General features: G+C 46.5%; 1 protein-coding gene across 1 annotated transcript in view; it reads left to right on the top strand.

Annotated features, from left to right (window-relative positions):
* SCCPDH (saccharopine dehydrogenase (putative)) overlaps positions 1–12,039 on the top strand; it is a 33,967-nt gene extending 21,928 nt beyond the window's left edge. Inside the window, exons 6-12 of the mRNA XM_080825024.1 lie at positions 606–736; positions 1,833–1,950; positions 3,612–3,731; positions 3,842–3,898; positions 8,631–8,742; positions 10,454–10,535; positions 11,764–12,039. Coding sequence (XP_080681150.1) covers positions 606–736; positions 1,833–1,950; positions 3,612–3,731; positions 3,842–3,898; positions 8,631–8,742; positions 10,454–10,535; positions 11,764–11,869 — 726 coding nt within the window. The 3' untranslated portion in view covers positions 11,870–12,039. The remainder of the gene's footprint in view (positions 1–605; positions 737–1,832; positions 1,951–3,611; positions 3,732–3,841; positions 3,899–8,630; positions 8,743–10,453; positions 10,536–11,763) is intronic.
* The last annotated feature ends 3,405 nt before the right edge of the window (positions 12,040–15,444 follow it).

Below are 15,444 nucleotides of genomic sequence, written 5' to 3'. Positions count from 1 at the left end.
CATTGTGTCCGTGTGCATAAATGTGCCAGGAACACGTCTTGAAACTTCGAGGAATCAGCATAGGGAGAGGAATTAGGTTAATTTTATTTTATTTTTTTTTTTTTTTAAAGATTTTATTTATTTATTTGACAGAGAGAGATCACAAGTAGACAGAGAGGCAGGCAGAGAGAAGGGGAGGGGGAAGCAGGCTCCCCGCTGAGCAGAGAGCCCGATGCGGGACTGGATCCCAGGACCCTGAGATCATGACCTGAGCGGAAGGCAGCGGCTTAACCACTGAGCCACCCAGGTGCCCCGAATTAGGTTAATTTTAAAGGAATATGGTCAGTTAGTTGAGTGGAAATGCAAAGGTAAAAAACTCAGTGGCATTTAAAAGGAGCATAAATGATGGTAGGAAGGAAGAAGAAAGAGCACACATGGGTGTAAATATCGAATATGATCAAGCCGGTGAGTCCTGCCTGAAGATTCATCTCGAGGTTAAGTGAGGGACTTTTGCCTTGCTCAGAGAGGTGAAATTCTGTTCTCTGTAAACAGTTACAAATTTCTTGGTTTTATGTTTTGTAATTATCCCTTAAGACATGTTTCTTTACTTTTTGAATTTTTATTAGGGGTTGTGCATTCATGATGGTACCTGGAAGTCTGCAGTTCATGGTTTTGCAGATCAGAGTAATTTGAAAAAACTGCGAAATGAGTCAAATCTGAAACCTGTCCCAATTGTTGGTTCAAAATTGAAAAGAAGGTATATTAACTTAAAATCTATTCTTTTTTTATTTTAAGATTTTATTTATTTGAGAGAGAATGAGAAAGCATGAGAAGGGGGAGGGGCAGGAGAGAGAGGGGAAGGCACAGGAGCAGGGGGAGGGGCAGGCAGAAGAGAGAGGGAGGAGCAGACTCCCCGCTGAGCAGGGAGCCTGACTTGGAATCCCAGGACCCTGAGATCCTGACCTGAGCCGAAGGCAGAGGCTTAACCCACTAAGCCACCCAGGCGCCCCCAAATCTATTCTTTAGCATATCAGGTCTAAGTATATTGCTGTTGATGTGGTTATTAATAAAGTCTGCCACTTAGAAAAGCCTGAGACTGTTCTGTAGTGAATACAGGATTGTCTTCCTAGCTAAATATAATATGATTAATACATTATTCTAGGCTTAAGTTCTTCACGTATAATAATATATTTGGATTCTGGGAGAAAATGAATTTTGTGCCTTTTTAGTATCATTATCAAAATCAAACATCAGTTAAATTTTGTGCAGTAAAACCATCATTTTAGTAAGTGTCATGATCTATGTAGATTATTTTTTTTTTAAGATTTTATTTATTTGACAGAGACACAGTGAGAGAGGGAACACAAGCAGGGGGTGTGGGAGAGGGAGAAGTGGGCTTCCTGTAGAGCGGGGAGCCCCAATGCAGGACTTGATCCCAGGACCCTGGTATCATGACCTGAGCTGAAGGCAGACGCCTAATGATTGAGCCACCCAGGCATCCTAGATTCTCTATTAATAGCACTTCCGTGTGAAAACGTTTTTTATGTGAGAACTCTGAATTCATACTAGGGTTTGGCTGTTGAAATGAGTGTACTGTCTGGGGAGATTGATGGGGTAGAACATATCTGTTGCGAGCCCCTGCTGTGAAGAACTCTGCTCTGTCCCACTCATTTGTTTGGTGTAGGTGTGGGGAACGCAGGACAGGTAGATAAATTGTAACTGAGAGCGGATCTGCCATCTTTGTTGCCATTACTGCCTCAAGAAAAGGTACATTTCTTATTCAGAAATGTGCGGAGTTAACTGTAAGTGGAGAAAATGCAGCATATTCTTGGGTCTGTGGGTCTGTCTTGCAGGTGGCCGATTTCTTACTGCAGAGAACTGAATAGCTACTCCATTCCCTTCTTGGGATCGGATGTGTCTGTTGTGAGGCGGACTCAGCGCTACTTGTTCGAGAATTTGGAGCAGTCACCTGTAAGTGCATATGATTTAACTTTTAATGAAGAGTGTACTGTTCATTACCATTCCCATACCTGTTTAATGTGGGATTTTTACGTTTGCAAAGCAAAAAAAGAGCAGGCTAAATAATGCGGGGTTCAGTTTCTGAAAGTGTAAGAATCGGTAGGGTAAAGCATTTTGCATTTTATGGGGTTGGAGGTAGCTTTCCCCATAATTCAAGTCTGGCAGCTGCATACCTTGTTGGTGAAGCAGAACAGCAGCAAATTTAGTGCAGAGAATGAGGGTGTCATAAACACCCAACAACCCTTCCTGAGAGTTCTGGCTGCTAGGATACTCTGTTGCTGGTGTGATGTCTATGTTCTCCTCCTTGTGACCTCCGACCTCTGGAGTAACATCTTACTCCTTTTGGTGTGGGAAGTCATTGCGCCCGTTTCTGAGACTTGAAGAGGAAACTGTGTTCCTCAAAAAGTCGAAAATAGAGCTACCCTACGACCCAGGAATCGCACTACTGGGTATTTACCCTAAAGATACTAATGTAGTGATCCAAAGGGGCACCTCACCCCAATGTTTATAGCAGCAATGTCCACAGTAGCCAAACTATGGAAAAAGCCCAGATGTCCATTGACAGATGAATCGATAAAGAAGATGTGGTATGTATATACAATGGAATACTATGCAGCCATCAAAAGAATGGAATCTTGCCATTTGCAACAACATGGATGGAACTAGAGGGTATTATGTTAAGTGAAATAATCAGTCAGAGAAAGACAACTATCATATGATCTCGTATGTGGAAACAAAACAGAGGATCATGGGAGAAGGGAGGGAAAAAATGAAACAAGATGAAACCAGAGAGGGAGATACACCATAAGGGACTCTTAATCATGAGAGTCAAAGTGAGGTGTTGGGGGAACTGAGGTAACTCGGTGATGGACATTAAAGAGGGTATATATTGTAATGAGCCTTGAGTATTATATAAGATGATGCATCACTGACCTCTACCTCTGATACTAATAGTATATTATATGTTAATTCATTGAATTTAAATAAAAAAATGAAAGAAAAAAAAAAGCAGGACCAAAGCTAAAGCATGCCACAGGGGGAGAAAGAGAGGAAACTGTATCTCAATGTAAAAGATTATTTTCTCATAGAAGAGGTTGTAGTTAGAATCTGTACCTTAGAATGTGTAATTATTACATTTAGGTACATTGTAGTGGGCTTTTTGTATGGATCAAGGGGACTTTTATGTTCAAGTCAGGGAAGCTAATTACCACTTATAATAATTTCTTTAAAAAATGGGCTCCCGGGAACCTGGGTGGCTCAGTGGGTTAAAGCCTCTGCCTTCGGCTCAGGTCATGATCCCAGGGTCCTGGGATCGAGTCCCGTATCGGGCTCTCTGCTCAACAGGGAGCCTGCTTCCTCCTCTCTCTCTGCCTGCCTCTCTGCCTACTTGTGATCTCTGTCTGTCAAATAAATAAATAAAATCTTAAAAAAAAAAAATGGGCTCCCAATGTCTGGTTTCTGAACAAGCTTTTAGAACATAACACGTTCATAAAGTGGAAACTGCTTTTGCTCACTGTTTATGGCCACAGGGGAAGGTGTAAGTAGCTTACATTCTTGTATTGCGTAGTCTGCAGAAGTTGGGGGTAACATTCTGACTTTATGTCCTCATCTAGGTCCAGTACACCGCCTACGTGACAGTGGGAGGCATCACTTCTGTCATTAAGCTGATGTTTGCGGGACTTTTCTTTTTATTCTTTGTGAAGTTTGGCATTGGAAGGCAGCTTCTCATAAAAGTAAGTGGTATTTTTATGAAACTAGTTCTTTAGAAGTATTTTCCACGAGTTTTAAAAAATATCATTGAGGGTTTTTTAATTTTTTTTTTTTTTTTTTTTTTTTTTTTTAGTTCCCATGGCTCTTCTCCTTTGGTTATTTTTCAAAACAAGGTCCAACACAAAAACAGGTAACGCTTTCTTTTGTATACAGCTCTTAAATTATTTTCTTTATTTCATTTTTACTTTTCCTCAGTGCACTTACTGGAAGGTAAAACTTGGAGTTTTAGGAGCACTTACTGTGTTTCAGATGTGCTTTTATGTTCTTTACATAAATTAGATGACTCAGTCTTTTCAAACACTCTTGAAGTGGGTAGGCTCTCCTCTTGACCGAAGAGGAACCTGAGGTCAGAGGCTAAGTAACTTGCCCAAAGTCCTACAGCGAGTACTAGCCAAGCCGGGGTGAGAACCCAGTTGTCTGGCTCCAAACTTTTATTCTCCTGACGTCACAGAGATCTCAGAAGTGTTTAGCCTTTGTTTTTCTCCTCCATACCTCCTCCTTCCCAGCACTTCCCTTCCCCTTCCGCACACGCCGGTGCCTCCTCCCCGTACGCTGGAGCCTCCCTCCTTCCCCCTATGAGGTTCACAGACCCCCGTCAGGCCTGGGTCATGAGCTCCGTCTCCTCGCACCGGGCACCACCAGGATCGGCCCTCCCTCCCCCCGACAGCGAGGATGGGCATGAGGCGAATGCCTGCTTCCCCTCTCACTGGAACTTGGAACTTGAGCACCATTTGCTGATCTTGTCACTTTTAATTAGCGATCTCGCCATCTCCTCACCAGCTTTCCTCACCATCTACCCCGCCGCCGCAGTTTTAACTCCTGCCCCCCTGATGGAGTTGAGAACGTGGGTGGTGCACCCCACGGAGTCCTGTGTCTCCACCTTCTCAGCTGCTCAGGGAATGACTCTGGACAAGACGAGTCCCACCACCTGTGCTCTTTAAAGATCGAGCCCTTCTTGTGTGGCAGGCGCGGAGCTAAGTGCTTTACTTTGCATTTAGTCCTCCCGTGGTCATGTACGTGAAGGTATTAGCCGCTTCTTCCCGCTGAGGAAGTCAGCAGAGCAGGTGATACCTGCCTGAGTTCGTGTGCTTGAATGCGGTGGACTCGAGGGCCATACCGGCCTGAGCCTCACCTTTCCTGCTGACTTCCTCGTGGTCTCCCCTGCCATTCTCCCCCCACCTCTCCTCATCTGTGCACATGCGACCCAGAGAGGAGTTCTCGACCCTCCTTCGCCCTGTTTTTCCCTCGGTAGAGTCAATGTTTGTCTTCATACTGCTAAGTGCTTTGAATGCTGTGGGTCCCTATTCAGTCTGTTATCTCTGACATTATTGTCCTTGAAATACTCGCTCCCTTGGCTTCTGAGACCATCTCTCTTCCAAGTGTCCACTCTCTCCCTCTCCTCCTCTGCCGTCCCTGCTTCCCTCCCACTGTCCCCGAGCTATCTCCGCAGTGTTCTCAGCAGACCCGCTCAGATCTGCTGGTCACCTGTCCACCTGTTTTCCTGGACATCTTGACCCAGATGTCCCTTGGGCACTTGAAATTGCACACATCATGAATCTGAACTTCCTTCCCTGAAACTTCTTAACTTCTTTCTCCTCTTCCTTTGTTTTCCATCTCGGTTGGTGGCGCCAGTCATCTGCCACATCTGGTCATCTGCCCAGTCAGGAATGTAGGCATCATTCTAGATTTTTCTCCAAATCCATCATACGCACCTAAGCTGAGGCTCTTGTCCCTCTCTCTTTTTCTTTTCCCTCTCTTCCTGAAATTGTGGTAAAGTGCACATAACATGAAATGTACCATCTTAGCCACTTCTGTGCGTTCGGTGGTATCCGTGCATCTCATAGTGACAGCACTCGTTCTGCGCGAACTCACGTTGGTCTGCAGCACGTTGCATTACTGTGCAGGCATCCCAGCCGTCTGGCTGCAGAACTTTTCCTCTCACAGCACTGAGCCTCTGTCCCCAGTTAACAATCACTCGCCTTTCCCCTCTTTTCCCAGCCCCTGGCCACCATTGTTCTCCTGTCTGTGAGTGTGTCCGCTCAGACATATTTGTCCTTCTGTGACTGGCGTGTGTCACGGGGCACGATGTCCTCAAGGTTCCTCCACATCGTAGCAGGTGTCAGACTTCATACCTTTTTAAGGCTAAATAGTAGTGATTCCTTTTCACACACACCCACCGCACATGCACAGACACCCACACCCCCCATACATACGTCCCTCATCTCCGTCCAGCCATCCGTGGACGCTTGGGTTTCTTCCCCCTTTCGGCTGTCTTGAGTGGTGCTGCTGTGAACTCGGCTGTGCAGGTACACCTGCAGGATCCTCCTGTCAGTTCCTTGGGGTAAATACCCTGTCGTGCAACTGCTGGGTCCGGTGGGAAATCTCTTTGAAATTTTTTGAGGAGCCACCAGATGCTTCCACGGCTCCACGCCGTGTCACGCCCCACCACCTGTCACGGTCCTGCCAGCAGTGCACGAGTGTGGCCATTGCTCCATATCCTTGTCAGCACTTGGTTCCTGGCCTTTTTAAAAGTTTATTTTTTAGTTATCTCCAGACCCAGGGCGGGGCTCAGATCCATGACCCCAAGATCAAGTCACGTGCGCCACCAACAGAGCCAGCCAGGAGCACCCTGTTCTTTTGTTTTATTTTTTAAAGACTTTATTTGTTTATTTGACTGAGAGACACAGGGAGAGACAGAACACAAGGAGGGGGAGTGGGAGAGGGAGAAGCAGGCTTCCTGCCGAGCAGGGAGCCGGACATGGGGCTCAATCCTAGGATCCCAGGATTGTGACCTGAGTGAGCCAAAGGCAGATACTTAACAACTGAGCCCCCCAGACGCCCCCAGCCTGGTTTTTTATAGTGCTTATTCTCACAGGTGTGAAGTGGTATCTCCTTGTGGTTTGATCTGCGCTTCTCAGGGATTCATGCTGTGGGGCATCTCGTCCTGCACTTGGTGGCTGTTTGTAGGTCTTCTTTAGAGAATGTCTATTCAAGTCCTTTTCCCATTTTTGAATCGGTTGTTTGTGTTTTTGTTGTTGAGTTTTAGAAGTTCTCTCTATATGGATATTAATCCCTTATCAGGTGTATGATTTGCAAATATTTCTTCCCATCGCTGTCCAAGATGGAAGACAGATCTGACCTGGTCGTCATCTTTGTTAACCTGGTTCCCTGACGCACTGTATGGGCAGTGATTCTTACCTGGGAGTTTATGTATCAGAACGCCGCAGGGAGCTTTTCTGCATGCACATCCGGACCCTGTGTCCGGACGTCCTGACGCAGTAGGTGTGGGGTAAGGCCTGGAAGTACGGAGCTGTGGTTCTCAGCTTTGACAAAGAGCCTAAAACTGCTGACCAGAGATTCGAGTGTGGCTGGTCTGGATGTGGCCTGAACGTTGGGCTTTCTTTAAAAACCGGTTATGTTAATGAGCTGCCAGGGTTGTCACCTCTGGTGTGCAGGTGGGTGGGCTCCAAGTCCAGTGTGCGTCATTTCGATTCCCACCCCGAGAGGCCCACTGGCTGGAAGTCTTACCTCTGGAGGAGCGAGGTCTTGCGTGATCCAGTCCTGGATAGGTTTCATGTTCATGCCAACTCTGGTTACTTGGTCATAGCAGCCTTGGAGACTGTGTTGAAAATTGTTCTAGGGGGTGCCCAGGAGGCTCATTCAGTTAACCGTCTGCTTTCGGCTCAGGTCATGCTCCCAGGGTCCTGAGATCGAGCCCTGCCTCGGGCTCCCTGCTCATCGGGGAGCCTGCGTCTCCTTCTCCCTCTGCCGTTACCCCTGCTTGTGTTCCCTCTCTCTCTCTCTGTCTCGCTCACTCTCTCACTCAAATAAATAAATAAAATCTTGGAAAAAGAAAAGAAATTTGTTCTAAAGCTGAATATGTGCCCAGCCTGAGAGGGTTATGCTCAGCTAGTCTGTGTGCCGCAGGCGGGTGAGGACAAGTGCTGCATGTGTGTCTGACCTTGTCTGACCTTGTCTGCACCTTTAGTACACGAGTGCCGCCCCATTCCTTGGTCCATCGTGGTACTGCATCCCTTCTTGCCTTCCCACGATGGTTTCTTCCCTCTGGTGCCCACCCCACTTTTCTTTGTGGTACACTTACATTAGAGAGAGAGTGTGTGTGTGTGTGTGTGTGTGTACACATTTCAAAACGCTGCCCCATTCTCCCCAACAGATTTAATAATTCCCTCCTTTGAATTAGTCTGGCACCTTTTAATTCATGTCCCACATTGTTATTAGATCTGCTTGTGTATATTTACACATACACATATATATACGTATCCCCCACTAAGCTCTCAGCTCCAGAAAAGACAGGAACCGTATTTTACTGACATCTCATTAATAAGAATTTGTTGACCACAACTGAATTCTTCATTCATCTTATTTCTTAGTTTAGCACTTGTGAAAGATGCTTGGAGAAGTCTTCTAGAATTTAATGTTTTGAATCAGGTTTTTACATCTCCAAGTGTAGCAATTCTGTCTGGCCTGTGTTTCCATTACTTGTTGGCTAGTTTGGTCCTGTCTCCTCAAACAGATTATCTGAAACCAGATTGCCACATTCCGCTGCCACCACCAGGCTAGCTGTTCCTCTGGAACTGCTGTTTTCAAGGTGCTGTCCGTCTGGAGTCCCCAGGCTAAGAACCGTCCGTGCTCACCCCTCTTCCTCAGCCTCCCCCAGCACCAGCCGGGTGTGGATTGATTTTTGTGCCTGGTGCTTAAAGCATGATAGGGTGTTCGGGCCGATCAGTGATGTTTTCATCTATTGAAAATGTCTCCTGTGAAGTAGAGTAATAGGTTTCACCAGGTTCGGGGATGGAAGTGGCATGTTTATGAAATAAGGCCTGTGCTTGCTTCCTTCTCAGATCGATGCCGCGTCATTTACGTTGACGTTCTTTGGTCAAGGGTACGGCCAAGGCTTTAGTCCCGAGAAGAACAAACCAAATATGAGAATTTGTACTCAGGTGAAAGGACCAGGTATTTCACATATGACTTAAGAATGCTACGGAGTTTTACATTGTCTTAAGGCATAAAGCAATATTGTGAGGTTTTTTTTCTTAAAGCTTCATTGTTTTAGAGATAAACTTGCACAAATTATTTTATTAAATAATTAAATCAATACATTAATAATCTAATTATTTATTAAATAATTCTCCCAGCAGTTATGTGAAGTTTGTCCTATTTTTTATCCCCTTTTATATATATGTATATATATAAATTATTCTGTTGAAGGAAGGATTGAAATTGTTACAGTCTAATTTTATTAGTAATTCTGAGTGGCATATTTTAATATTAATAAGAAAAGGGGCTGGTTGACATTTATTCTCATACTCAAGGGTCACTTTATTTTATATTTTTTTTTTAAAGATTTTCTTTTATTTATTTTAAAGATTTTATCTATTTATTTGACAGAGATCACAAGTAGGCAGAGAGGCAGGCAGAGAGAGAGAGGAGGAAGCAGGCTCCCTGCTGAGCAGAGAGCCTGATGCGGGACTCGATCCCAGGACGCTGGGATCATGACCTGAGCCGAAAGCAGAGGTTTTAACCCACTGAGCCATCCAGGTTCCCTCAAGGGTCACTTTAAAGCAGTGAAATTTTAACATAAAGCTGTGGGCCAAGTGAACACACTGACATTGTTTGTAGAATGTGTGCATCCATGTGTATTTTTCTGGAGAAGGTAAAGGCTTTTGATGAGTAGTTGAAAGGATCCATCGCCCAAAAAAGTTAAAGAACTTTTGGTATGAATTTTACAGAACTCTACAGAGACAGTCCTACTTGTGAATTCTAGTATAATTGTCATTTAATTGCCATCACCTCTGATAGATCAGAGGGGTTCTGTTTTGCAGTTTCAATCAAGCCAGGTGGCAAAGATACTTTGTATCTTGCCTTCTCAGATTCCCGCCAAGCTTTTTAAGATAAATTCACCATATTTTTATGATTTGGCAGAATTGTAAACACTAAAGTTCCATTTGCTTTTAGATTTCTTTTAAAGCTACTTCTTAAGTTGGACTTCCTTTAATGTTACTCAGTTGTTTTTCTTTTTTTTTTTTTTTAAAGATTTTATTTATTTATTTGACAGAGAAAGAGAGATCACAAGTAGGCAGAGCAGCAGGCAGAGACAGAGGGGAAGCAGGCTCCCCGCTGAGCAGAGAGCCCGACGTGGGGCTCGATCCCAGGACCCTGAGATCACGACCCGAGCCGAAGGCAGAGGCTTTAACCCACTGAGCCACCCAGGCGCCCCTCAGTTGTTTTTCTTTAAGAAATGGAATCTTTTTTTTTAAGTGGAGCCTGGTGTGTGAAGAGAGAAACAGGGAATTAGGCTCGTTGGCTTCACTTGCTGCCCAGAGGCCATGCAGGGGGCACGAGCTGTGGACCATGACAGTCCCATGTGCTCCTGGCCCAGCCGCTGCTGACTTCAAGTCGGTGTCCTCCCCTGTAAAATGGGGATTAAAAAAGTGGGACTAACGTCACGTAATTGCTGGGAGAATGAAGTGTGGTTAGTAAAATTAAAGCACTAACGGATCCTAACTTAGTAACTACTATATGAATATTACTAGTTTTAAGTGAACAGAGTTTTTGAGAAAATTCTGTATACCTAGAGTTAACTATCAAATTGACCATTTGATTTTTGGGTGTTGTCGAATGCATACTTCATTAATAGTTTGCTTTGCTCACCTGTCTTGTGCAGAGGCCGGCTATGTGGCCACCTCCATAGCCATGGTCCAGGCAGCCATGACCCTTCTGAATGATATCTCGGATCTTCCGAAGACGTGAGTCTGGTTTTCTTCTAATTCGAAGATGTCGTTTTCATCTATGTTATATTTTAGCTTATTTGCAGTTTTCAGACATTGGGTCTGCACGTAAGCATTTACAGTACCTTTGATCCAAAGATAGGGGCAAATACATTGTGAGAGGACAGTTCCTGACAGGCCTCTGAGAACAATGCAGAGATAAATGAGAGGAAACGGAGAAGTTTCAGGGTTATGTAGGCTGGCTTTCTTCCCTTGTAAAAATAGCGCAGGGCGGGAGTCAGCTACCCAGTAAAGGTTCCTGTCGTTAAATAATCTTGTTAGGAGCCTCTCGCCAGTGCTGATGGCACCCAGCTGGCAGTGGGAAGCCCTGATGCGAGTGGGAACTGATGCATGGCATCTTGGCGAGATGATTATCAAGTGGGCTCAGTTATTGGGAGTGTTTAGCTGTTACTGTAAAAGTAGGCCAACTTTACAGATAAGTCTAGGCTTGCAGGCTTAGAAACAAATGTAGCCATGACCTCAAACAATGTTCAGTGAAGCCTAATTAAATTTTCCAAATAATTCTACAGTTGACCCCTGCGTAGTTGAAAACCCATGTGTAACGTTTAACTCCCCCCAAGTTTAACGAATAGCTTACTGTTGACATAGGTATTATGTACTATATTCTTAAAGTAAGCTAGAGAAATGAAAATGCTAAATCATAAGAAAAAATACATTTATAGTACTGTAAAAAAGTAACACATAAGTGGACGCATGCAGTTCAAATGCATGTTGTTCGAGTCAGCTGTATACCCTTTGAAAATATTTAGCACTTTATAAATGTTAGTCATCAGATTTAAAGAAACTTCTTTATCTATGTTAAGTCTTATTTATGTTGCCTAAATTTATTTCACTCGGGTCCCTTTTCATCCTCCTGAGTCTGAGGGTCGCCTTTACTGACAGCAGCCGTCCCTTAGGTTGATGACCCTCAGTGTCCCCCTCAAACACTTGGCAGTCCACAGAGACAGCCCCCCTGGGAGCCGAGCCCTTCTGGATAGGTTTGCTGGGTGCTAGTTTCCTCTTGGCTTATAGCTCCTTTGCTCATTTGGCTGATTTCAAGAAAGGAACCCAAACTAGTCTGTATGGAATGAAGGCTTTCCAGAGTTCTCTGCATGGCTTGCTGGCCAGGCCTCCAGCGAATCACACCCCCCGAGGAGAGGGCTAGAGCTTGCTTTGTGCCCGGATTGACCTTGTTCTCGTCTTACAGGGGTGGGGTCTTCACCCCGGGAGCAGCCTTCTCCAGAACAAAGTTGATTGACAGACTCAACCAGCGTGGCATTGAATTTAGTGTCATCAGCAGCTCTGAAGTCTAAACAGTTGAAGAATTACCTGAAGGCATAAAATGCATGAATTAACGGCTTTTTTAATTTGAAATTTGAAATTCTTCTATATCCTGTCTGACTGTATGTGAAAAAGATTGTCACATCTAAAATATGTACGCATTAAAAGCAGGAAATTGTACTAGCTTACCCTAAATTTCAAATCTTAGCCGATTTTGTGGTTTTATTGCTTGTGAGAGAGAAGTGATCTTTGACTTTTTCATTGAAGAATTCATGGTCAGTTTTTAAACATGAGCTGGCAGATCAGAGGCTGGGGTGGGCATCTCCCTCTGTGCTGCTGACAGGTCCCAGATGAGGCGGTCAGGCTGGTGGTCACGGGAGGCGGGGCGCGCCACTCTCCCTTCTGCTGTGATGCTGAACGGGACCTCACCTACTGAGTTTCTCTACATACTCTTCGGGCCTTTGCCAAATGAAACTGTGTTTTTTGCTATTTTAGCCTAGTTTTCACCCATCGACACTAACTGATTTTTTTTTTTAAAGATTTTATTTATTTATTTGACAGACAGATCACAAGTAGGCAGAGAGGCAGGCAGAGAGAGAGGAAGGGAAGCAGGCTCCCCGCTGAGCAGAGAGCCCGATGCGGGGCTCGATCCCAGGACCCTGAGATCATGACCTGAGCCGAAGGCAGCGGCTCAACCCACTGAGCCACCCAGACACTAACTGATTTTTTGACTGTTACCTAAGTTGAATAATAAAGGGTTGTCACTGGAACAGTGGCTTTGTGTTTGGACCTGCGTAGGTATTTGAGTTGGGCTCTGACCTGGGTACTGCTAGTAATTGGGCCTGTCATTTCTTTTCTACAGTTCTGTACCTGTGATTGGTTTTAAAGATCTAGCTGGCCAGTTTCTGTTGATTTGCACTGCCTGACTGGAATTGTTCTCTAATTTATTTTTTGTATTTTAATTTTTTTCAAGGATTTTATTTACTTATTTGACAGATCACAAGTAGGTGGAGAGGTAGGCAGAGAGAAGGGAAAGCAGGTTCCCTGTTGAGCAGAGAGCCCGATGTGGGGCTTGAGTCCAGGACCCCGGGATCATGACCTGAGCCGAAGACAGAGGCTTAACCCACTGAGCCACCCAGGCACCCCTATTTTTTGTATTTTAACTAGGTTTTCCACTGAAGCCCTAAAATAAGGCAAAGGAATTTCCTTTTTTTTTTTTAATCAAGGAAATCTTTCTTTTTTTTAAGATTTTATTTATTTATTTGACAGAGAGAGATCACAGTAGACAGAGAGGCAGGCAGAGAGAGAGAGAGGGAAGCAGGCTCCCTGCTGAGCAGAGAGCCCAATGCAGCACTCGATCCCAGGACCCTGAGATCATGACCCGAGCCGAAGGCAGCGGCTTAACCCACTGAGCCACCCAGGCGCCCAGGAATTTCCTTTTTGTAATAAGCATATAATAAAGACATACATCGTCTTCTGTGCTATTCGTGACATAAAGAGGACAGCCACTGCCTTTATGAAATTTCTGTTCTTCAGTGAGAAGCAGGACATGGACAGAAACCTGATTCGTGTGGAGGGACCCTTCTGAGCGGGGCCCTAGCTTGAAGAGGGAGGTTTGTGGTGGTGGTGGTGGGGTCTCGCCCATCCTCTGCCCGGCCTGGTTGGGAATTAGTCTCAGCTGTGGCCTCGTTGGTGGGCCCTTAGGAAAGGTCTTACCCTCTCTAAAATCAGGAAGGTGTGCGGGAGCAGCAGATCTCACGACTAGCCACAGGGCCGAATCCTAACATACCAGTGGGCTCCGAGGCCTACGGTCAGGAGGTCTGCAGGTTGGAGCCAAAGCCTGGATGGTTTAGAGGTGCATTTGGGGGTTAGTGGATGCGGCTGCAGGCCACATCATGTTCTTTGCAGCTTGGCAGTGTGTGCCGAGTGGCTCTAAGGAGGACACTGGTGTGTATACATCTGTGTACAAGCGTGTCTCGTCCAGACGTTCCTTGTAACCCGCAAGGCTCCTCTAGCTGCTCCTTTGCCGAAAGTACACATCCTTTCTGCAGTTATTTCTGCAAATTGTTAGAGAACTTTGAGGCTCAGTCCAAGGGGTAGAGGCCGTTCCTGGGGCCTCCCTACTGGCCTGCCTCGACGACAGGCTCCTGGGGCCACCATGCGGCCTTACAGACCCCAGGCCCCGCCGCTGTCCCCACGTGGAGCACCACACTCGGGATGCAAGCTTGCAGGTTGTTTTTTAGTTGATGTGTGTGCTAGTCCCGCACCTGAGCTGCAGGTCCCTGATACAGCCTTTGGGCCCCGTCCTTAAGCAGAAATCACCAGATTCCCTGCCTTCCTAGCTAGCCTGTCCTGCCAGTGGTGTTGCGGCGTCGTCCTGTTTATCCCCCTAACATCACACTTCAGGGCAAAGACTGGGCCTGTTTGCCTCTGTTTCCTCCGTCCTGGTTTCATACGGGAATCAGCCGTCCCCCCATCCCCCCCCATTCTGCTGCAGGAATGCCCTTTCCAGAGGCAGCACCCCCCCTCCCCCCGCCCCGGAGTCCTGGACAGGCCTGGTTCGTTTATCCTGTCATGTCTCAACCTGGAGACAACTGAGCCGAACTCATGGAAACCTAATGAAGGACAGGAGCTGCCACGTGGTCGCTCGAGGATCCTCGCTGTGAGTACAACAGCCATCCAGGTCAGGGCTCTCTCCGGCCTTTCCAAGAGCCGCCTGTGCCCAGTGACCCTCTGTGGGGCCGGGCAGGCAGCTCCATGTGGAGCCAAGACCGCTGGGCCTGACTGATCCCCTGCAGACAGTGCTCTCTGCCTTGGCCCCTGCCCCACTCGGGCCCCATGGCACGAGCTGCCGAGCTGCTGGCCTGAGGGATGGTTCGCAGATCAACTCAACGAGGCTGAGTTAGCAGAGCCGGAGCAAGGATGCAAAGCGAGGGTTTGAAACCACCGTTTGTCTCCAGGTCTGACAGCAAGAAATTGATCAAAACAGCTTTATTTGAACTTTCAAGCTGTTTACTGTAAAGGTACCAATGCTTCAGTGTGCCAGCCCTGTTCTGAGTGCTTTATAGTCTTTTACATAGTTCTAAAGATTTTATTTATTTGTTTGAGAGAAAGAGGGAGAGGGCATAAGCAGAGGGAGGGGCAGAGGGAGAAGCAGCCCCCTCCCCCAGCAGGGAGCCAGACCCTGGGCTCTATCCCAGGACCCCGGGATCATGACCTGAGCTGAACGCAGACACCTGACCAACGGAGCCCCCCAGGTGCCCCTGTATTTGTCATGCTCGTTAACCATCAGCAGTCAATACTGTTGTTCCTCTATATTAGGGAACGAGAGGCTTAGCGAGGGGATGGCACTTGCCTCCAGCTGCAGAGGGGAAGTGACTGATTGAACAGGATTCAGCCCGAGACAGGCCAGTCCCCAGCTCACCTTCACCCTGGACGTGGGTTCGTTTTTACAGGATTTAGAATCAAACCGAAGGACGGAAGCCGTCCGAGAAATGGGTTGGGTATGTTGAGTGCCCAGCTCAGCGGAGGGCCAAGCTCATCAAGCTCCCAGGCCGCCCCGGCGAGCGGCAGGCGCAGCGCAGGTGCTCTGGGTCAGCGGCCCGCA

The sequence above is a fragment of the Martes martes genome (genome assembly GCF_963455335.1).
Source record: "Martes martes genome assembly, chromosome: 15".
Lineage (NCBI taxonomy): Eukaryota > Metazoa > Chordata > Mammalia > Carnivora > Mustelidae > Martes > Martes martes.
This window is presented reverse-complemented; position numbering and strand designations above follow the sequence as displayed.